Below are 24,037 nucleotides of genomic sequence, written 5' to 3'. Positions count from 1 at the left end.
TCAGCTACCATGAGCAGAATGTTTCTCCGCCCCCCCCAACAACCGGCCGTCTTTCCACTCGCCACACTTCAGATATCAGTCTTCACAGCCCCACAGCTCAGCATCCATCCAGCCTCAGGGGCCCCGTGAGGTAAGGCCAGATTGGAGACACAGGCTCTTGTCATGGGCACGACAGAGTCTGGGCTTGCTGGTCCTGGCTGAGAGCAATCTGGAGCTTGACGTCCGTCTGCGCAGCAATCTTCGGCACGTTCAAGGTTACTTTAAGGACCAGACAGCCAGACTCGAGCGAGGACGGGAGAGTCTGGCAAACCTCCAGTCCTCCTTCCTTCTTGTGCCAACCACTCCTATAACCTGAGCTACATTCAATCTGAAGTCCAGCATGGCAGATAACATTCATGCTACTCTATCAATGGCGCTGTCCCAATGCCCCCACAAGGGTTGTACACAAAGGACTGGTGTTTAGCAATAGTTCAAGATAAGCCTTTGGCAAAGTCAACAGTGTGATATGGAGATGGGCGTGTGATGGATAAGAAAGCAATGAAGTGCCTGGGTGGGAGACAAGCCAAAAGGAGACACAAAGAGTGTGTTTAGATTCATTGGTGAGGCATTACTCTTCTACTTCCTTCACCTTTTGTTTTGCTCATTCCTCTTAAGAGTTTAATGTCCATGGTCTCTCCACAGCAGCCACTACTTTACAGTTTAGCCATCACTGAGCTGTACTTAGTCTAGTGAGGTAGGGTGAGGGCGACACAATGGAGCCTACGCACTTAAAGCCTTAAAAAAGATACACTGTGGGGTATGGATAAGCTGATGCACACCTTCTCAAAAAACTGCACACCAACTATGACAGAAACTTTTAATGGGTTGGAATCTGACACTGAATTTTACATCAAAATCTACACTGAAGGCATCTTACAGTGAGAACTGGGGATGTAAATCACAAGTTTCATCACAATTCAATATAATGTTGATTCTTTGGAAAACTATATGATATTTGCTGATATCACAAAGTCTGCCGCAATATGATTTTGATTGAATTCAATTCAGGGGCCTCAATACGAGACAACATGTGCCCATTTAAAACACACATAAACAGGATTTGACCATTTTGTTGCTGAGCTCTTCCAGAAATGTAATTGATTTCATAAAAATAATAAAAAATATACCTCCTCTTCAGTATAAAGTGTGACATTTCTCATGTTTAAGTGCAAATGTTTTCACCTAAAGATTCACTTTACTTAAAGAGCCCTTGATGGCTTTTCTATTATGAACACAAGCCACGTATATCTATGCTTCATCAACTTGGATTTACAAGGTTCTTTCTCTGCGCTCAGTGCTTTAGAGATATTGAGCTTTAACATTTCCACATCCTATAGAAGAAAACTGAAAGAAAGTTACCATTTTATACATTAAAGCAGGGTTTTTAAATCATGATTTACTCATATTTATTATCTCATGAACAATATATTCTTAACAACTAGAACTCAGTAACCAATCTCACCACCTATATTGTTAAGTGCTATTGCAGTACAGTCTTCCTGCATCATAGCAATGCACTACACTTTCAGATACACATTTTTCAAATCCATACAAGTTACATACTTTAACAAAGTCATTTGCATGTAGTCAGTTTGATGACAGTTCATTGGCTTGTATCATAATTTACTCTGGGATCTCTACAATATTGTATGTCCTTTGTAGGTCCCACAGCTCTGCAGCGTCTCACATATGAGACACTGGAGAGCTGCATCTCTCTCCTCTCCACTAAGAAATGGCAGATTCTTGAACCTTGCATCTAAGGCAGATGATGCAGGACTTGCTGCACATCCACATATCATTGTTCAAGCTGCCTAGCCCCCTGCTTCATCTCTGTTACTAAAATGGAGTTTTCCTCTGAAACACCAAAAATGCTCCCACAATTTGGCTTCAAATGGTGCAATGACAGACACACCTGGATGATCTTCCTCACATATGATTATGGTGGCACTTTTCACCGGTCTAAGTAGCGTAACCAAGTCTTCAGCTACAGTGATGTCACTTTGGTTGAGTCTATGCATGCTATTTGCCCCTAATCCAGCTACGGATATGTTGCTGGCGTTATCTGTTAAAAACACAGCTTTCTTGATGCCCCTTTCAAAACTGTCTCAAGATTTGCACCTGAAGAACATAATTCTTCATTTCCCAGATGGTGTCAATATAATGAAAGGTCACAGTTCCAGAGACTTCTTTTGGATGTGACGTCCATCCATCTGTAGTGATATCAACTCCAGCTGTATTCATTAACTCATGTTCTCTCATCTTATCTTTATCTTGATTCAACACTTGGTTTGCAAGTTTTCCTGAAGTGCTGTCTCGATGGCATTGCGTATTTCAGCTCAAGAGTATGCACTAGCTCATGAAAACCTTCATTTTCAACAACATTTTAAGGGTTTGTGTCTTTGCAAATGAAATATGAATTGGTAACTATGATGCTCATCACTTCTATTAGAGTTGCAGTTCAGTTTTTTTGGAAAAGAGCTGACAATGAAGTGCCCCGTCAGGTTTGTTGTGTTTCATGAGTCTTTTGTCTTGTAAAAGCACTGTTTGCATTTAAATTGTCTGTGTCTGTTGACCCATCCTTTCTCCAATATAAAAAAAAAGTATCTTCAGACTTTTTCATACTGCTGATTTATTCCCGAGGGGAGAGTAAATATCCTCCTCTTTTTCATTGGCTGCTTGCCACTATCTGCATGGCGCTGGGCCACTAGCATTGTTGGAAAAGAGGTGCACTTGCGCAGATATTGTGACACAGATGTGCCATGGGAATTTAAAATAAAAGGCGTGATGATACGGATCGATGTTCTCACTATGCCTCAATGATACTGAATCAGTGATCATTGAATTGATACATCAATCCAGAGTGATGGATCGTTACACCCCTGATGGGAACGTCTGTATGACAAGAACCCCCAGCAGAGTGTATCAGTTTCACATTGACGATTCAGTTTCCTCTTGTGAAGCCCACACAGCGAGATATAGATGCACATGTAGAGCCAAAAATGGGATGAGTATATTTAGCATCGCTTCCTTTTGATGTTCTCCCCCCCCCCCCTCCTCTCTCTCCTCCCTCTGCCTGCATCTCTCTCTCACTCTCTCTCTCTCCCTCTCTTGTGCCATAGCTTTGCAGATAAGAAGTGCTTCTCTCTCCCAGAGGAATGGAAATATCTGCAAGGACATTGTAAACACAGTAAACAGGCCACAACACCATTAAGTCGTCCGTGACTCAGCGCCGTCACAGAGAGATCCTGAGCTGCTGCTGCTCTGCTACACGCTTTTTAACAGTAGAGTAATTTCAATACCAAAATGTGAAGCATAATCAATGAAGTCATGTGAAAATTAGCCCACTCAACCTTCCCCACAGAGAAGAGTTTCAGTACTCCTCTCTGCTGTGTGTTGTTCTTGCTATTCCACGATGCCTTTCTGCAGCGTGGTTTGATTTCAGCCCATGTCTAAAAAATAAATAGCTTTAAAAAGGTCAAACCAAGGCACAAAAAACACTCTTGAGAGAAGTAAAGGAGTGTTGATGTGTGAAATAGCATTGAAAACTGCAGCTTTTTCTACAACTAGTATCTTTTCTCCACCTCTTTGGCTCTCAATCTTCAAATAAGAGTCTAACACCGTTGATGACTTTTGGAAAATAATGATTGGTGACCTTCTGACCTCTTTCATCAGGTTTTCCACTTTCATCTCAATAAACCATAAAAAGCAACCAAGCGGTACTACATATTTCGTTTTGAATAAGGGATGAGTCAATGTCTTTCTCCTACTATGCTATCATCGCAATCACTACTAGTATTGTTCTCTTTGAGACATAAAAAAAAAGCATCACTGAATGCAACATGTTCAGGCCCCTTTCTGCGAGAGCTTTTAAAAGCGCTTCAGGGAAATTGAGAAAACCATAAAGTTAAAGTAGTGGATAAGCCAGATCGAGGAAAAAGAATGGGTATGAAGAAAGTTGTAAATTACAACACTTTGACAAAGAATAAAGTGGTCGACCCTTAAGTGATAAAACCAAGAGGCTGAATAAAAATCTAACCCTTTCTAACAACAAATGGGGAGACAATAAATAAGAAAAGTAGCAGTTCATTTGCCCCTCTTACTAGAAATTGTGTCTTCTTCACATTACCAACATGTTTTCCAACTGTCTAGTCAGTTTCAATTCATTTAACTACTGCATGAAAAAAAAACTGCTTGCAGACAACTTTCTACTTAAAGCTTTTTTGGAACATGGAGCTTATGTTCTTTGTGTGATGTTGCACGTTTTAAGTGGATCTCAATGAATATGGATAATTCAGAAGTGCATCATGAGTTTGTCTTGGAGCTGTGTCAGCAGCGGTTGTGTCTGGGAGTGACTGGAGTTAGCTCGTCTGTCGCTGCAGTGAATAGTGGCTCTGTTGCACAACGGCGAGCCCTGAGCTGTCTGACTGATCAGGAACACGAGGTCAGCACTTGATGTTCCCTGGACATTGTCTCAGTTTTTTATCTCAGAGCTTCCTCCCAATCATGTGACTCACCACCGGGGAGTGGTTCATTGCTCCGTTCTGGGCTGGCGTCTTTGTGGGGTCATCAGTGTAAAAATTAATTATGTGAATGGGAAAACTTCAGCTTAGATGCGCATCGTCATGTGACACGCTACTGGGAATCTCTCGCATTTCTTATTCGGTACTGCCACCCTTATGGGCCTCGGACATAAAAAGTAATTAGGTGAATGAAATTATACAGTTTATGTACATGTGGGAAAGTCTGTTATACATTGGAATTCATTGTCTCTCTTAAAAGACAAAACTAGAAATTCCAGACAACATTCCTTCTGTGAGCATTTGCGATAAAGGAAAGATATCATTTGGGTGGAGAATCAGTAGGAGTGTGGTAATCATGTGCTAAAATATCATAAGAGGTCAGATCAGGTCAAATTCAAATGCACATCAACAGAGAATTACTCCAAAGCCCGTAGCTTATCTCATCACTCCTCATGCTAAACACCCACCCTAATACCAGCTGGCCCCATCTGACCACACCTTTACACCGTAACAGCTGCAACGGAAAACCGATATCAAAGAATTGATTCCACTCCCCGTTCCTGGACCAGATGAAAGACATTAGTTTCAAAACAAAGAAACTGCTCCAGTGGATGACAGGTACAGCATCCACCCATCATCCTGAACGTCATCCCCCTTCCCGAACACAAACCCGAGGTCAGAGGCAGTTCAAGGGCAATGGGAGAGTTTGTTTGCATTCCCGGGCTGCTTCGATGCTGCTTAAGCGGACGGACGGCCCGTGTTTGTGAGTCCCGGAGGCACGTAACCTCTTAGAGTCCTCCTCTGAAGGGCAACAGGTCATCTGATGCAAGGGGGGAAAGGTTTAGCGTGGGGAAGGGGTGAGGGGTGAGGGTGTGCGCAGTAGTGAACGAGAGCACACACTCCTCCGCCAAGAATAGCTGTCATCAAAAAAAAAAAAAAAAACCCCAAGGCAGGAGGAGGAGGAGGCAGGGTGCTGACACCCTACACCTGAGTGGAACTGAGTGGATGGTTTGGGCAGCGGGGGATTTTTTGGGGGGAGGGGGGGGGGGGGGGTCATTACAGTAACTTGAGGGAAAGTGAGAGACTGGAATGGTGATGAGGGGTTAGGTTCTGATCTGGATCCGGTTCCAAGTTGGTTCAAGTTTGTTGAGCTTAAAGGTCTCAACATATTTTCAATCAATATATTTAATGGTCTCTCTCTTTCTCACTGGCCAAGTGTACTTAACACGACATTCAGGTAGTAATTTAGCCAAAGAGCTGGGAACATTTTTAGAATGTATTGAGTATTTGTATGTCAATCTTTAAGTTTTGAATTTCAGTGTTGGAGATATTGGAGTCAGATATGATCAAATTCTAGCTCTGTAATGACTATCCAGACCCACAAGACACAAAAAAAACAGTCACACCCCTCTCTGGACAGTCAGGAAAGCAAGACCAACAGACTAAACGCAACTAACTTTTAATCAGCTTATCAGATGAGCAGCGGTAATAGAACCATATCGCTAACACTAATCTAAATTAGCAGGAAGTGTACTACCAGATATTTACAGCACTGCTCAGTTCAGTGACAGCAGAGGCCCTTAACAGTAGGAACAAAACCTTCAGTGCAGTGCAATGCTTGTTGGACTCGGTCACATACAGTCTCCCAGGCCTCCCTCATAAATCAATGCTATCCAGCTAAAGGTGGGAAAAGGAAGAGTGCCAAAACTAAATCCAATTATAAAAACAGGCTGGCACCACTCAGCCTTATAACGGTGTCTACCTGAACCTCCCGCAGTGACAGCAGAGCGGCAGATCTGCGGCAGCACAGGACGAAAATGAGCACAGAAAGATGTGTATATGCTTATTTGGCAGTGCATGTGTGTATTTGTGATAATCAAGCGGGTTAGTTGAGTGGTTCCTCGTTGGTGTGTGTATATATTTTTGTGGCAACCTGCCAGAGGCACATATCTAAGCGGAGCGCTATGGGCGCCAGGCGCCAGCTGAACCTTTTTATTTCAGCCTGCTGCTACAACTGTATTGCAACTTGACTGCACCCTGGCACCTGTCTCACATACATACACACACACAACCACAACATGAAAACACACACAGAGGGAAAATGCATGTACCGCGGCACGCTGAAGAGACTTGCATTTAATCTACAACACCTGTCGGGGATTTATCATGAATGCGTGTGTAAGAGTAAGCGGGGAGCACCTCTGATACCCTGAAGCCACAAGTCGTGACCTTTCCTTCTCTGATCTAAAACTAAAACTCATCTCTCTCCTTGGGCAGCAGCGGTCATGTAAACAACTGAGCTTCAACCTGATCTAACAACGAGCAGGCAAGCAGACCACACATTGACTAATCTGGTAAGAAAGCCCAGCCACTTCTGAGCCAACCATGACCCCAAACTCTAATCTAAACACTGACATGAAACTAATGCTTCACCGCTATGTGGGAGGGCAAGCGGAAGAGTTAAAAAAAACCTTGAAATATGCTTTTACAGCCTCATGTGCTATTCTCTTAAGCGAGCGAGAGCCTACACAGCATCCCTATTAAATGAGCAATTTCCGAAACGACAGTGTTTTATAAACGCTGCTCTAAAGTGCGTCCCTGCCTCCCTGCTGTCTGCCAAGGTTATGGTTATCAATCGAGATCTCAAGTAGGCTGCAGGGGGACATGCAGTCAAAGGGGCCACTGACTGACATTGTCGGGAGATATTTGCAGGTGTGCCTAATCTACGTGTGCCCATCTATGTGTAGCATGCACATGAGGGTGGTGTGTAAATCAAGCTCTGCAGTGCAGTCAGTATATATCGTCCTTAGAACTTCAATTGAACCTTAACAGAGGGCCGCAGATCCCGGGTCACCCTCTCAGGCAATTACCAATCAACCAGAGTAAACAGGCTGATAAAAAAAAAACACACACAAGGTCAAATCCTCAGATGGTGACATATTTCATTAGGCCCGGACCTCATTTGCACCTGGCAGTATCATGAATCTTTTATGCAAATAGTGTCTAGATCTGATGTTGCTTGATTGAATTTGCTGCGGGCATTCAAATACCTCTTCAATATGCTTTCTGAAATCTGACGGTCGCTCACCACATGAAATTCACTTAGGTATTGCTTGCTTTGAATTAATACCTTTTCTGGCAACCTTTACTTGCTGCAGTCCAATTTGCTATTCCTGGGTGAATTCATAAATTTAATTGTATATTCATCCATAAATGCATTTTGATTTGGATGATCAGACGGTGGATTTTCACTACTTCACACCCAAGTTTATAAGCGATAAAAGCAACACATGACCGTCTCCAACTGGAAAGTGAGCTGGTCATTTCTACAGTTGTAAACAGTTGGGTCCTCATGGAAATTATGCTGCGTATGAATGAAACTGAAACCATCAGACTACCACGGATAGTGAAAGGGTGAAAATGAACGATTTGGACACTGACCAGAGGCTTTCAATAGTCCGGTCCAACCCTCCGTCCCCCAGCATGCTGCTACAGGCTATAGGGCTGGGTCCAGGCCTGGCTCTGATTTAACGGTGCCCCAGATTTCCTCTCCCTCCCAGGCTAACACCTGGACAGGATCTGTAAGCAGCACCAGTCTGCCAGGCCTGGACAAAAACATCCCTTGCCTGCTCTATCCCCTATTGCCTCATAATGTAGGAGCAAGGAACACACTCAGCATCTGTCACCAATGCAAAGCTATGACAGAACCTTTGGGCTGCCCGATGCACAAGATTTCTGTCTTTGTCCAATCTGAGCATAAAGGGGAAACAGCGTAAATCCTTTTTTTTGTGTTGATGCTGCCAGGGTGAAGAGTTTGAAATGTCCCAGACTTCAAGAAGTTTGACTTCAACTCAGGTCAAACCTCTCCTACCAAGCTTTGCCTGCTCTCCTTTAATCACAGACAAAAACACAGACATACTGAATGGATTAGCTTTAGGAAACCACAGAGTCCCAAGCCTGCTGCCGACTGGCTGACGATGCAGGGGGTCTATCCTCAGTTCTCAAAAGAAGAAGAAAAAAAAAGAAAAAAACTCCCCATATGAGCTTGTGGTGGTCCTGCCATGTGTGACGATAGAAAGTGGACACTCAAGGCCAAGGGTTCCCTCTTAAACGTGATTAATACACAAAAATCTCAAAAGAAGTGGAACAAGCCTTTGAGAGAAAGCATTTTGGGCCCTGACAGTGATTTGGAGCAAGTTCCTGAAAAAATATGGGCTAAATGAGAATGAGGACGATGGACTTTGCCCAACATAGATGGATTTGTCTCTTGATGGCCGATACAATAGCTTAAGTAGGCGCTTCTCAGAATAGAAGCCCCATAGATCAACCACCTAGCAACAAAAGTGGAAAATCATGCTGACCCAATTAGCGCCGACTCTCAGCAGAGTACTGTCGAGGCCCGCTTCACTTCACTTCAGTCCAGGCAGATGGTTCCCCTGGTTCTGGTAGAGCCTTCTTGTTGTTGTTATTATCTTCTTCTACTTTTTGCCTTGAGGCATAAAAGACTAATTCTGGCCCCTGAGAGCTACTACATTTACCCTCAGGCAAAGTCACTGTAACACTGTTTCCACTCATTATTTATCCTCTTTTCCTTTCCCTTCCCTTTTCCTTCCCTTCCAGCGGCTCAACTGCTTCCTGATCAATTTGAAAGACTTTAGAAAAATCCCCTCGCTAATATGCTGGTATTCAACTCTCTCAAATATATTCAAAAGTGTAAGGCACCAGAAGATAACGTAACTCTTTGTTCTGAATAATGTTATCCTTCATTTTTTTAATGAAGATTTGTTTTCTGGATTTATTTTCCAAAGGCTAGGTATTGTTTAGCATCTAACATAAAGTCTTTGTACACATTTTCTTGAGCACAAAGCACAGCATTATAGTTAACAACACAATGGCAGATACCCAAGATTAGTATCAACACAAAATCGAATCAATTTATCCTGCGACCGAGAGTTATCTGTGCAACAAACAGGAAATATAATGTGTCTTTGAGCGGACTGAAAGTTCACAAAACTCCCGGTCTTGCAAACATTACTTTATGTTTACACTGGCGTTGGAAATTGACCTTGGTTGCAATCACAGTCCTTCATTTAAGACCATTTTGTGCATGTGATGATGACAGGGAAGTCCAAGGTAAATCAGACATCTGAGTTCAAACTCGAAAATAAACAACACCAAACAATACGGCCATTGTTTGTAACAGAATTCCAGCGCTGCGAGACTGATGTGGTTGTCTGGCAAAGAGAGAGGACAGATACATTTTGCTCTTAGTGCAGCGAGCACAAGGATTCTCACAGAATCCTGATTTAGCATATAAAATGTCACACCAAATTTTCCCTCCCCCCGTCTTAGCGATGTCTTCAAAGCACAAATGTTGTCAAGCCGCTCAAAAAAGAAGTATTCAATTTAATATGTTATGCAATGAAAAGAAGCTTGTTAAATCTTCACATTTGAGGAGTGACTGATTGCTGCAGCCCTAGTCTGGTCATCGATTCCTAAATTATTCTTTCATCTTTATTTATATTCTTTTTTACTTTCATGTCTCAATTTAATGCACAGGAATAAAATCACAACATTGTCTACTCTGCTTATAATAAACTCTGGCCGTAAAACAATCGAGGCCCCTTTTATGGCACCAGCTCTCGATCACGGCACCGTTAACAGTCGACTCAGCCAGCCATGGGCCCTTATCAGGCTCTGCTGAGCTCTGTTCTATTCTGAAGGTGCTGTTATGAAACACTGAGTGGGAGTTGTAGTATTATACATAGCTGCCTGTGTAGGCCAACTCTTTAATCAGTCACTGTAATTGCCGGGATGGACTTTGAACCACAGACATATTTGTCTCCGCTTTTCATCCGTGGCTAAATAACTGAGGGGAGGGAGGAGAGCAGCGAGTGCTAGAGGCCTGGCCGCGTACTGCTCCTGCCCCGGCCCCTGCGGGCAGCCATGCATGGACGAGCGACGGAGGGGTCAAAAACAGAAGAAAAGAGTTTTGGCTAAGGGTGGGACGCAGAAGGAGAAGGAGAGGAGAGGAATAGAGGGGGTGGAGTGGCTCAGAAAGAGGGAAGAAGGGAGAGTGGAGGCAGTGAACGGAGGGGACATGATGGTACACAAGTCCCCGGTGGCAGATTGAGTGCTTTGAGGAGCCCAAACAAGGCTCTCCTCTGAATACTAAGACCTTTCATAGAGGCGACACTGCTACAGAGACGCAACTCCAAAGCCTCCTCCTTTGAGGCCCCTGCGATATATGGGGCTTTCAACTGCTTGTGCAAGAGTAGGTCTAATTGGAAGTCGAGGCGATACAAGGAGGGGGTTAGGGAGGCGGGAGCAGAGTAGCTAAGGAGAAGAAGAGAGGCAAGGAGGGGTGCTTGATTTAAGAGACCATTGTTTTAACAAGTACATTCTGCCTCCCCCTCCTTTCTCCTCATGGCCTACCCTTCAGATGCCCACACTCCACAGAGTCAAAAGGCGGCGTTTAGCCCCTGTGAACGGCGAGGGGCTGGGCTTGTTTTGACACTTTGTCCTCCTTGGCTTCTGTGAAAAGGCCCCGCTTCTATGGGCCACTCGAGTTCATTAGGGAGTGCAGTGCTTTCAGTCGCGTCCCCATTCCAGCTCCGGGCATAAATGGGGCCTCCAAAGCCCTTCACTGTTTGTTTAATAAAGACCCTCAACCACCTCCACAACTAGCACCTCAATTTCCCTCATCACAGGCCTGGCTGAGTTAGTGCCTTGAAGGGTGAGGGTCCATTGAAAGAAAACGGTGAAAGTAGAAGAAGAAAAGAGTAAAGGGGGGAAAGAATGTAAAGAAGCAGCATAAGCCAGCAGACATATGGTGGAGAATGAAGATGTGGGAGAAACATTTATTTTCCCCTCGAGGAAGAATTAACACAGGTACAGTGTTTTAACTGCATTAATAACTCACTGTGAGGCAACTGCTCTCTCTCTCTCTCTCAGGTCAAGCATTGTGTGTGTGTGTGTGTGTGCGCGTGTGTGTGTGTCTGTGTCTGTGTCCAGAGTCGGGTTTCAGCTCTCACACTTTCAGGTGACATCACTGCGTGTCGGTATCGAGCGGACAAAAGTGAGAGATGTCACTCTAGAAGGGCAAAGGCACTCCGAGATTATACGAGGCCCGAGGAAGTCTCAGCTGCCGCGGAGTCTACATGAGCTATACGCTGCCGAGATAACTCCTGTGAGAAAGTACAAGTCGACTGATTGTACGCCAACGTTTTCCACTGGCTAACATTTAGTTACATATAGAGGTTGAATGATTTAACAACTTCCATTTGAATTCAATATGTGACATGGACTCAGTCACCTCTGCTGCTATAACACATGAACTTTGAGCCGCTATGGAAATCAGTTCTGTTAACTTTCAGTGTCGAGCTTTAATCACATTCATATTGTATCGAGTCTGTGTTGCATTGTGCGGGTGCAGCACTGAAAAGATCGACTGGCATAAATCAATAGACGACTATTTTGTTGAGTACATCTCTGCAACTGTTATTTTTTTCTTTTTCTATTTTTCTTTGTAATTTGTTCTTTGTTGTTATTCCTTTGTCGTTTTTGTTCCTTTTCTTTTTTGTTGTCCTTGGTCTACACTTGTTCTGTCTTATTATATTAGCTTGTCTATCAACTGTGAAGCATTTGAACTACATTAACCTGCATGAAAGGTGCTGTATAAATCAAATTTGATTGATAGACTCATTGAAATATGTAATGTACAAGTTGCTTTATGATAGATCAAACCCAAACCAAAAGCTGACCTCTCTATCCTCTCTTGCATTTTGTACCTTCATTGCCAAACACTCCACAAACACTTACAGCCTTTGGAAGTCGGCGAAACATTAAAGCAGATTTCTGTGAATGTGTCTGAGATTTTCTGCGGACGTGTTTTTAATTCCAGGGGCGCTGCGGCGTGCCTCCGTCTGGCTTCAATGGTTAGAAGGACATCAGATACATAGCAGGTGCTTCCATGCATTCGTAGCGTCTCTGGGAGGTGTGGAAGGGGAAAGGCGACACTGATACACCACATGTTCATACTGTAAGCACCGTGATTGAAAAGTCACCCAACTCTGCTCAGCTGTTTTCCTACAGAGCTAAATGATACACCGACCTCCACTTAAAAGAGAGTTCTGGTTGACGGCGCTGGACACTGCTGAACTCTTCGCAGTCCTTGGCCGTTAACAGCTAATCGCATTTCTTTTCTTACTGGTTTAGCAATCAGTGTGATTCAGTTTCAGAAATACGGTTATTTATTATGCTTGAAATATGAAAGAAAAGTTAATAAGCTCCATTGAAATCTTTCCATTTCTCTGTGGCTTTATTGTATTTTAAGAGTGAAAAGATCTCAAGATGAAGATGAAGAGAACTGATAAGATCGGAGATGATAAACGCTTTAATTTCTTTCAAGTACACTACACTACATACAAGTAAACTGAAGCTCATTGGGGTTTTTTTGGATCGATTTTACCAACAAAGGAGTGGATTTGTTCACAATAAGCAGAATATAAAATATATATATACATATTTAAGAATATGTATATAATAATAAAAGATAAAGAGTAAATTAGTAGGGAAAAGACACAAGCAACTGCTGATTAAGCTACAGATAAGCTGAAAATGACTCCAACAAAGTTATTAAAACAGTAAACTTGCATATGAGTATTTGCAATCAAGCTGCAAATCACATCCACACAATCCAACTTATCTGTTATTTTAATATTTAAAGCCTCTGGTTGGTATGTTAATATTCAATATAACTATGTATGCTATAAATGACTTATATATATATATACACACTTTAATGACTTAAGCAGCAAGTGTAGGCCATTACTATAGAGTTCACTGTAGCTTCAGCAGGGATTTAAACAAGATCCACTTTCATATGTTCTCAAGTCATGTGCCCCATACGTACATGTAAAGGCTAACTGGTGGCTGTAATTGTTGTTCCTGTCCATTCAGGGTCATGAAGAGATCTGTCCTTAATGTGATTACAATGTCAGAGAGATGGGGGCCAAAATTCAGTCTTCAATTAGTGGGTGAAAAAGAATGCATTTTAAAAAGTTCAGCTGAAGCTAATGTGAGGCTTCAGCAGCGTGACTTAGTCAAATCAGCTGGGTGACTTCCAAAGTTGATGTGTTTTTAGTACAATATTTCCTCTTTCTGCTACAATCCATTCACCATAGCTCAACAAGGAAACACTGTCCAGGAAAACAAAACAAAAAAGGGAATTATACAACAAGAAGATGCTTTGGAAGATATTCATTTGAAATAACTAGGTCAGACAGATGAAGACACATTTAAGCTTCGTCCATCACGTGTACATCAGAATCTCGTGACTGCATCTCACCACAAGAGGAACAATGAAAACAGCCACTTCTTTCGATTTAGGGGACGATTGTGTTGTTTTAAAGTAAAACTTGAAAAATGTTTAACTTTAAGCTGCACTACACACCACATGTCCATTAAGTTTCTCACAGTGTGAACTCGCAGACAGGATTTGTCGACTTGTTACAGGATTTAACACTCACCGCAGTGCGTTGGTGAAAATGTGTGCTGAGGTAAGTGTGTGTGGGGTCTCAGTCAAATCATATCACACTCTAATCTTATCTGCAGCTTGAGATGGAAGCTGTGAAGGTGTGTGTGTGTGTGTTCCTGAACATATGCCTGAGCGGGTTGTGTGTGTGTGTGCATGCTGGCATGTTGAGGGAAATGAGCCTTTATTCAGGCACCTTTTTGGAGGTGATCGCTGAGACAGCTGCAGGCCCCCATCTGCAGGACCCCCACCGGTGAAGAGAGAGAGAGAGAGAGAGAGAGAGAGAGAGAGAGAGAGAGAGAGAGAGAGAGAGAGAGAGAGGAGAGCCAGCAGGACAGTTTAAAGATGGTGACCACTTAAAGACTTTACGGTGCTGAGCAGGAGGGAGGGGCAGAGATATAATCAGGAAAACAGAAAAAGAAGGGGGGAAAAAAACCCTGTCAGAGAAAAAAAAAGGCAGGCATGTGGCAAAAACCTAAAAAAAATATCTGGAAAACATCTAGTAAAAAGGACAAAAATGAAATGGTCGTGTAGCACTGAGCTGAGACTTTCCTCTGCTAAACTGAGTATCAAATACTCACCTCCTGTAGGCTTGAAAGGTGGCTCGGAAAAGGTTACTCCAGCAGCTTGGATTCGCATCAGTTAATGGATTCCAACAGTGACCCAGAGTCACGGCCAAGAAGCAATCGTCATAAAATATGCTACTCGCTTGTTATGCCATTACCTCCCATTACCTCCTCGTAATGCAGAAGCTCCACCTAAAGTTGGCATATTCTTGCAGTTTTCAGGTAAAGCAGCGATTGTTTAGAAGTTAGGAGTGGTCTGATGAACTTTTTTTTGGCTGTTTTGATACTTTTTTTTGTGTGTGTGCTATGATTATAACAGAGCAGAGCTTTTCAGAGCAACTTTTGAAGCTTACAGTCAGTGAATATAATACTCAAAACACAGATTATCAAAGCCAAAATACTAATGGGAAGGAAGCGAGGGTGTGTGTTTGTTTCTGTGACCGCAGTTTGTGAAACGAAGAAGAAGAATTGTCTCGCTCTGGCACCAATTAACAGAACAGACAGAAAGAGGAGTCTCCCTATGTCCATGAGGCTGCATAGAGGATTCGCTGTTAGTGTGAGCTGCCATTCAATGTAGTAGAAAACATGTCTGCACACACACACACACACACACACACACACACACACACACACACACACTTAGTCCATGACCTCTGTGTAGTGAATGAGGCCATGTCCAGTTAGTAAAGAAGCTGTCTGTCTCTCTAGTTATTTATATCCTGAACTCTCAACCCATCTGTTTTCTGTCTACTGTCTGTATAGAGAGAAGAGGACAAAGGCATAAACAGTAAACCAGGCAAGCAAAAGAAGATTTTGGCAAATTTTGTTGTTTTTTGGGGGGGGATTTTTTTTAGATTTGCAAAGAAACACAGCTTTAACAAGAATAAAATTGGAGTCTATCATAGTTTTCGTGTTGTCAGTAAATCCCATTAACAAAGAAAACTTTCCGACCTCTCTGCCCTGTCTGTGGCACTCTGCTGCCCATTTGTTCCTACAGCAGACGTAAATACATTTATAAAAAAGACTGGCTAAAACAGCTGGCCACTGCAGTTTTTTTTTAAGCAAACATTACTCAAACAGGACAACATTGTGCGCTGGTCGGGGAACTATTTTCAGACGCAGACTCTCGACATTATTGTAAATGAGGGCATGCTTTGAATGATCTTCCAGATTAAATAAAGGTTGAATGAATGAAAAAGATTAGGACACATTTGGCGAGTATTTACGGCAGCAGGACTGTGAATGTGGGATTGAATCAGACTAAACCGCGGTGCCTGTGTCACTCTGCTAGTTGGATCAATTCATTGGTGTTTTTTGTATTTTGAGAAAAATGCAGAACATCGCCGCGTTTCCTGTTTTTGAGAGTTCCCTGCTGCATTTACTCACAATCTTGACAAATCTAAAACATACTGTACAAATCTTGATCGGCAATGTCAAGGCGTCACTACTTCTGTTGTAAATCAACTTCATCTTCAAACACACAAATGATTAATTGTTGTCTATTCAAGAGTAAAACTTTCAACTGGCCATTCATTTCCATGACTGATTGAACGCCCCTTTCCAAAAAGTGACAATGGGATGACTGTCCTGCACTGAAAAATTGTTCAGATGTTTCTGTTCAGCAGCGACAAAAGTCATCTCCAAACCATATGTTTGTGTGTGTGGCCCACTGTGCAGTTTAACCCATTAGACACGCTGAAAATATGGCTGCACACATTCCCCCGTCGCCCCTCGGTGAAGACTGAAGCCATACAGACGCTGGCATCAGACAAATGTCTTCTTTTTAGTCTGAGAGGAAGATCCCGACAAGTCTTGGTTAGTGAGACAATACAGGAGAATAAGTGGCTTATTTTTAATGCGTGGCTGAAACCACAGTCAGGGACGTAAAAGGAGGACCTTGTAATGCAACGATCTGCCGAAGCCGCCATCATTTCACACTGATGTCTTCCTCCACAGTTGCCAGAATTACATTAACATCCCAGCAGATGCTTTTCCCCAAAGTCGAAGCGAGAGAAGAGTGAAGCCACTGAGGAATTAAGTTACTATGGATTTGTATAAGTGTGTGTCCTTCAAAATGTCTTTGTCCCTGCCCCCCCACCCCTCCCCTCTCCTCCCATGGTTGTGCTCAGACAGCGAGTCTCCAGCCCTGCTTATCTTTCTGTCCTCTACAGCAGACCCCCGCTGAGACAGAGAACCAGAGTTTATTACAGCCTCCAACAATCTGCAACCCCCGAGGAACTCCGATTCATACATGGCCTAAAAAAAAAACCCACCGACGTCCCCTTCGATACCAAACCTCTGCAGAGATGTGGCCTGAATTTCATGTCACAAAAGATTGAAATGACAGCATACAGTAACAATATCAGAGTAAGCTTGTTCTGCTGGTGATGTCATTTGGCAAACGTGTGCCCAATGCTGGATGGCTCTTGTGTTACCTTAGAAACGTTAAGTCAAAAAGTGACGGGAATTCATCCTGGATACACAAACAGTTTTTGAATTTTCTTGTTCAAAGCACTTAAACAAGAAGTTAAACATTTTCAGTCCACCTGAAACCACATATTTATTGTAATGTCGACATTAAGGTAGATCAGGTTGCTGAAGCTCCCAGCCACAGACAAGTTCATCTCTCACAACCAACAACTGCTCCACCATTAGACACACAATTTAGGTTTCAGTGTCTTCCTAAGAACAGGAGGAGCCAGGGATCACCTCAACCTTGCTGACCAGCTCTTCCACCTAAACCCCCCATCACCAGTAAAAAGTTAGATAAGTAGCAGCTTGTATTGCCTACATGTAGGACTAGTTGATGAACTACTGTAGTAACCCGTAGGGCCGGGCGATATGGGCCAAATACTTCAATATCGATATTCTGAAAATATTGTATGGATGTCTACTGGTGCTTTCACAAAATATGTACATAATGAGATTTTTGGTAAATAATCACCAGTAATGTGGATATAATGACTAAGTGGATAAAGGCAGATAATAAAACAGTTGTTAAGCTCAGAAAATTACATATTTACTGTAATGTAGCGTTTTTATGATATTCCAAATCAGCCCTCGTTACCTGGTGAGCTAAATCCTAACTCATAACACACTATGGAGTTGAGTGTGAGTTAGTAAGTTTGGCAATTCTTCTGCAATTACATTGATTTTCACTGGACTGAATAGCTGTTATAAATGCTAGTGTGACCTTCATCCAATAAAACCAATACAACAGCCAGTGGATTATTTCTGTTGTTACACCGCCGCTCGTTTCTCTCCTCATCCAGAGGGCTGCCAGTAGTTGACTTTGTTTGTTTGCTCGTGCGCTCTTCAAGCTGACATCTGTGACATATATTAACGCGGTGAACATAATTGAAACGGGCCCGTGGCATCATGTTCTGAAATCAGAAACGACCCCAAAGACGCCTGGGGGTCCCTCGCAGAGGAGGGCCGGCTTCGCATGAGAGAGAGAGAGAGAGAGAGAGAGAGAGAGAGAGAGAGAGAGAGAGAGAGAGAGAGAGAGAGAGAGAGAGAGAGAGAGAGAGAGAGAGCGCCAGGTGATTTATAGGAAGGTGGGGGAACATGAGGAGAGACGTGGAGGAGGGGGGATCTGAGGTCTGACATTTATCCATATGAGACTGTCTGATGGGTGGAGAGAGGGGGTCGACGGGGAATCAAGTAATCATAGGTTACCTCCGCTGCTACCTTGGAGGTGCAATTCCATCCCTTCAGCAGAGACACACAAAGCACAGTGGGGGTATCAGGTGGCCCACTCTGCCTTCCCCCAGTGAAAGCAAAGGCCTGGCTGACACCAACCTAACCAGCTAGACCAGGGAGGGCACACACACACACACACACACACACACACACACACACACACACCACACACATTTATTCATTCATTCAGGCTACTAACACACAGCAGCTCACATCCATTAATGAAACCTCCACCCTCCTCCGGCCAGCCTGAAGAGGTTCAGCTTCGACACGAAAGTCACCGGAGTGGAAGGTGAGCGTGCATGCCAAAACAATCAAACCCTGCCAGGAGTGAAGACAAAGGAGTCATCTTTCATAAGACCTAAGCCACGACCACATCCTCTAAAAACAACCTTTCCCTGTCGGAGAGTTTCGTCGCCTGCAGAGTAGAAACTGTACCAAGAACAACTTGTGGCGAGCAATAAATCTGTCTGTAAGGTCTGACTTATAAGGAAATATCAAGATTGCGACACCCATTAATACCAACACAATTACTCTGTGGACACTTAATCAAATGTGTTGTTGTAGCTATTTTGCAAGACAAAGTCATAAATTTACATGTTAATGCTTTGCCGGGTACGCAAAAAAAAAAAAAAAACCCGCCTGCAGGCTGTGTGGAAAAGGCCACTAGTGAGAGAGTGTGTTGGTCCAGAGCGAGGAGGAGGGCGACGTCAAGGGGGGACTAATCGATCGTGGGAGGGGATTCAGACCAACGGGGGAAGAAGAGGGAACAGGAGCCCCGGCTACAACCTGAAACACAGAGCAAGAGCCAAACCTCACACCTCTCTCTCTCTGTTTTATAACTCCTGCTGTAGCGATCATCTTAGATCTTTGAGCTCCCTTTTTTTTACCCTTGAAAAAAAAAAAAACTCCAAGAATGATTTTGACTGACAGGCTGAATCACATTGCTTTCATTAATTACTGTGCACCAAAACTAAGATATGACCAATCATCTTCTCAGCTGAATCAGACAGATCCTGATATGACATGTACGGTTTGAAATGTTGCCAATAACATGAACTGCCTCTGCTCGAAATATACTGAAAACTAATTTAAGCAATTTGTCAGGCAAAAAAATGCACCTGCTGCTCTCAGCTTCTCAAATGCTGCTTTTCTATTTTTGTCTTGTTTTATTGTCATTATGAACTGAATACCTCTGGGGTGGAGGGGGGGGGGGTGGTTGGACAAAAGCAATTTGAAAATGTCGCCTCAGAATCTGGGAAAATGCTATGGACAGTTGTTGCAGCCCACATCTTTTCCTTGTATTGGCCTGTCATCATCCCCATCCTCCTTTTTTCTTCTCCTCCTTCTTCTTTGTTTGGCTGCAGCAGCTAAAACCAACCGACTGCACTCGAGCGAGGAGATTTTGGACAGATGCCCAGCTGTCAGACTCCTAACAGCAGCACTCTCTCAGTTTTAAGTCCTGCTTCAGTTTTTTTTTTTTTTTTTTTTTTTTGTAAGAGCGGGAACATCGTGTAAGTTAAATATTTCATCCCGCCCTCCATTTAATTATAAATAAGTGTCCGTCAATGTTGGTTTTAATGTGATTTGATATATAATGTGCAGCGAGACCTTCAGTGGAGCAAACAGCAAAGGTTGTGAGTCAACCTCAGAGAGTCCAATCAATACTTGATCAGTAAATGAAGAGGATCCAGTAGGGGGGGAGGGGGAGGGGGAAGGGTAGGAGTGGGGGTGAGTCCTGTCCCAGAGCACATCATTAAACTGTATAACACACTCTCCAACACGCCATTAGTCCAACTCAGCCCATTACTACAAGGCCACTAGACTTAGCTGAGAAGGCATCTTGACCTCGCATACACACACGTTGGAGTCTCTCTCTCTCTCACTAACACACACACACACACACACACACACACACACACACACACACACACACACACACTGGAGTCTCTCTCTCTCTCACTAACACACACACAAATACACACGTTGGAGTCTCTCGCTCTCTCACTAACACACACACACACACACACACACACACACACACACACACACACACACACACACACACACAGGCGGAGTAATAAATCGCAGCCCCCGAGTCATCTACTGTCAGCTGGGACCGACGGCTGGCCTTTATAATGCCATTTATTCTACACAGCTCACAAATTACAGCCTTTACACTTTATTCATCTTTATGAATCTATCATGTACAGTAAATCTCATAATACAAGAGGGATGAAATGTCCGTGACCAATATATCACTTAGCAAGTATTTGTGGACGATGTGATTAAGGTTTTCCACTGGATTCCCTTTTCTTTTTCTTTTTTTTTTTGCTTTGAACGGTTTATTTTGACAATTAATTAGAAATAAGATATATTTATCTAGGCTGGTTTTTTCATGTATCCTGGAGTTTCCCAACCACTGGATAGCTGTGGTACAAGACCCTGTCTTTAAGAGCCACTAGCCCTAAAATAATGTCATTAGTGCGAGTCTGACTGTCAGTGTCACATGAGGGTTTAACTGCTATTTCAGAGGCTTTTCCATCCCGACGAAAATAAAACTCTAAAAGGGGGGAAAATATTATATTTGGAATTCCTGGCATGAAATGTAAAGATTGTGAATTGTAAAAAGGAATGAAACACTATCTATCAGCAGCTTCATGCAACCCACCCCCCACAAAAAAAGGCACTGGCATTTCATAAGCAGTATCAGGTGATCTATATGTTGTAAACCACAATGGAAAATGCTAATAAATCCATGTACAACACACGTCGACTTGTTTAAGACATGACACAAGCCCTGCAGACTTAATTGCTTTATGACCGAACAAGTCCATAATCAAGCGAGCACAACCCCAGATAAGAAAGGGAGGCGGTTGAAAACATTGATAAGTACATCAGAAACCATGAAAGACTCCACAATAAATAGGATGAGGATCATCCACGGAGAGGGGGGGGGGGGGAGAAAGGGGAAAGGGGGGCTTTTGTTTTCAATTGGATATTGACTCTTATCTGGCTGACATTTTGGTGACAGCCTCCTGGTGACATTTACGAGTCGTCACAATTACAGCTACCTCCTTTTGAGATCTAACCAGCCAATTACAGATGTCATTTTTTGTTATCCTGTTGGGTACATCTTTTCAAGTCATGTCAGAGGGCAGGCACCTGTGCATGTGTGTGTGTGTGTCACTGTGTGTGTGTGTGTGTGTGTGTGTGTTTGTGTGCGTGTGTGTGTGTTAAGAAATAGCTCCAGTAGGGTCCTTGCATTCCAGCGGCTGTCCTAACATGTTGTAAATACAAGGTGTTAGAGAAAACATAGGAAGGGGGTGGTGGAAATCACTCAGACCCATTACAAGAGCTGCTGTGGAGGGGGGGGGGTAAGGGGAGGGCACAGGATGTAGGTTATCATAGATAAACAACTCAGTTCACCTGCAATTAGAGCAGAGAGTAGTGAGTCTGATTTTCTTTCTCTTTTCTTTTTTTTTTAACAGAGTGGAAAATAAGGGCTGCATCCTCTGACAGCCATGTGAGGACAAATCTGTTGTTTTCAATCAAGCAAATCAAAAAGGCCCACTTCAAAGCAAATGTACAGTAAGCATCCTATCTGCATATAATCCAGTTAACAACTCATCTAAATTTCATCAAAATTGCAATATGGCCTACTGCAGTTTTCATATCACATAAGGTGCAATAGGTATTAAAGGTGAAAAGTCCTGACCTCCACATCATCTTCTACAGAATTAAGAAAACATCTTAGTTTAATACAGATCCCTGCAGGAAGTACACCAATATAAGAATAATGATGCAAAAAAAGGATAATTCCCTCAAAATTGCAAATCTTCAGTCAGTCAATATAATCACAATTTGACATTTATTCCAAAATCATTCAACCCTACCACTGAGGCACACAAAAATCCATCACAGATTCACTTCATATCTCCTTCTTTGCCAGTGTAGGCTACTCTTATTGACACTGATCTAAGATTCAGGGGTTTTATTCCCCCACATCAACCAGGACTGATGAGAGTCTGCCTCAAAAGGAGGACTAAAAGACAGGACCATCAGGACACCTCTCATATAACACATCCATCCTTAAACCTGCATTTAACACTAAAAAAAACCTTCTGGCAACACATTTCATATAGCACATAATCACATAGCCATACACAACTCCATTTACTGTCTATATATCACTGACAGCACATACCTGGCATACAAGATAAGTCGGGTACATAGGGCAAACAAAAAAAGAGTGCAAGACCTGATAAGTGTCAAAAGTGAACATATAGATTAAAAAGCAACATTTTTTTATGCAATTTGAATGAGTACAAGATGAGCTGCTGCAGAACTGAAAGCTCGGATCACTCGCTTTAAGACTTACAAAAGCATGCTGTCAAACAAGATTTTTTTTCCCCCTTCTTTCCTATAACAATGAACACAAGGCATATGTTCCTATTTTACACTTTCTATTTTTAATCCACCAAATTTGACGCTTCCTGAATACAACGGAGGGGAGAAACTTGGCTTGCTCAGTTTTAGATTTAGATGTATGAATTCACAGAGCTGATAAGGAGGGAATTTAAAAACCCAAAACACCGGCGGTGTAAAAAAAAAAAAATACCTCCGTGCACCTTCTTTTTTTGTCTTTTCCAAGCTTTCAAAAGCATGCAGTTTTCAACTCCACTTTGCAGCATTGTTAAATAAGCTTTTTCTTACCTGGACTCTGGCTGAGCAGTAAAGTTATCAGGGCGCCCCACAGCACCGCGGCCAGCTGCATCTTGCACACCCGCTTTTCTCTCTCTCTTCACCGGGTTTCCCTTTTTCCACCCCTTCTTTCCTTCTTCTCCTTCTTCTGCTTCTTCTTCTCCTCCTCCTCCTCACTTAAAATATCAATGGGCTTCTGCAACAAGAAGACGCTCCAGGTTTTTTTTTTTGTAGCTTTTTTCTTCACGCTAACCTCATACCCATGACTGACTTTTGTAGCCCCCTTTTTTCTCTCTTCTTTTCCCCCGACCTCCTCCTCCTCCGCCTCCTCCTCTCTTGTGTATGTGTGCGTGTGTGTGTGAGTGTGTGTGTGATAACGCGACAAAACCGGGATTAAAAAGTTAACTCAGAGAGTGGGAACAGCTCGGCTACGCTCTCCAACATGTTGTGCTCCAGTTCTCGACGCCGTAGTTACCAAAAGGAGCTGTGGGATGTACCAAATCGAAGCGAAGGGGGAGCTAGTTGAGCATATCGCGATAAATTTCAGCCAATGCGAGCTTTAACAAACAAAAAAAGACAACCCATTATCACCATACTAGTTAATAAATATAAAATAAGTACACAATCTCCTCAAGGTGTTTGTTTTTCTAGTTTTATCTCTCCTCAGCCCTCTCCGTATCACCCTATCCCGCAACAAATTGACCGATCCACAGTCTCTGCTCTCGTTGTGTCATTTCTTAAATTACAATGTCTTTGTAAAAAAGAAAAAGAGAGAGAGAGAGAGAAAGAAATTGGTGGTCAGAAAATCAAATGATTAATTCAGACAGCACCTGGGGGCATGAATTAGCAGTTTATGATTTTCTTCTCCTCTTTTATCTCATTAGAGAAAAAAAAACTTATTTTTCAGGATTAAATCTGCCTTTTTCTCTAATACAATGTGGACTAAAGAAGAAAGAAAGAGGAGAAGCAGA

At 42.8% G+C, this 24,037-nt stretch overlaps 1 protein-coding gene across 2 annotated transcripts in view; it reads right to left on the bottom strand.

Annotated features, from left to right (window-relative positions):
- lrp4 (low density lipoprotein receptor-related protein 4) overlaps positions 1–23,496 on the bottom strand; it is a 124,159-nt gene extending 100,663 nt beyond the window's left edge. For both annotated transcript variants that reach the window (XM_053335639.1, XM_053335719.1), the window contains exon 1: positions 23,079–23,496. In XM_053335639.1, coding sequence (XP_053191614.1) covers positions 23,079–23,139 — 61 coding nt within the window. In that variant the 5' untranslated portion in view covers positions 23,140–23,496. The remainder of the gene's footprint in view (positions 1–23,078) is intronic.
- Between the last annotated feature and the right edge of the window lie 541 nt (positions 23,497–24,037).

Source organism: Scomber japonicus, chromosome 1 (genome assembly GCF_027409825.1).
Source record: "Scomber japonicus isolate fScoJap1 chromosome 1, fScoJap1.pri, whole genome shotgun sequence".
In the NCBI taxonomy this organism is placed as follows: Eukaryota; Metazoa; Chordata; class Actinopteri; order Scombriformes; family Scombridae; genus Scomber; species Scomber japonicus.
The sequence above is the reverse complement of the archived record's forward strand: the minus strand, read 5'-3'. Positions and strand labels throughout refer to the sequence as shown.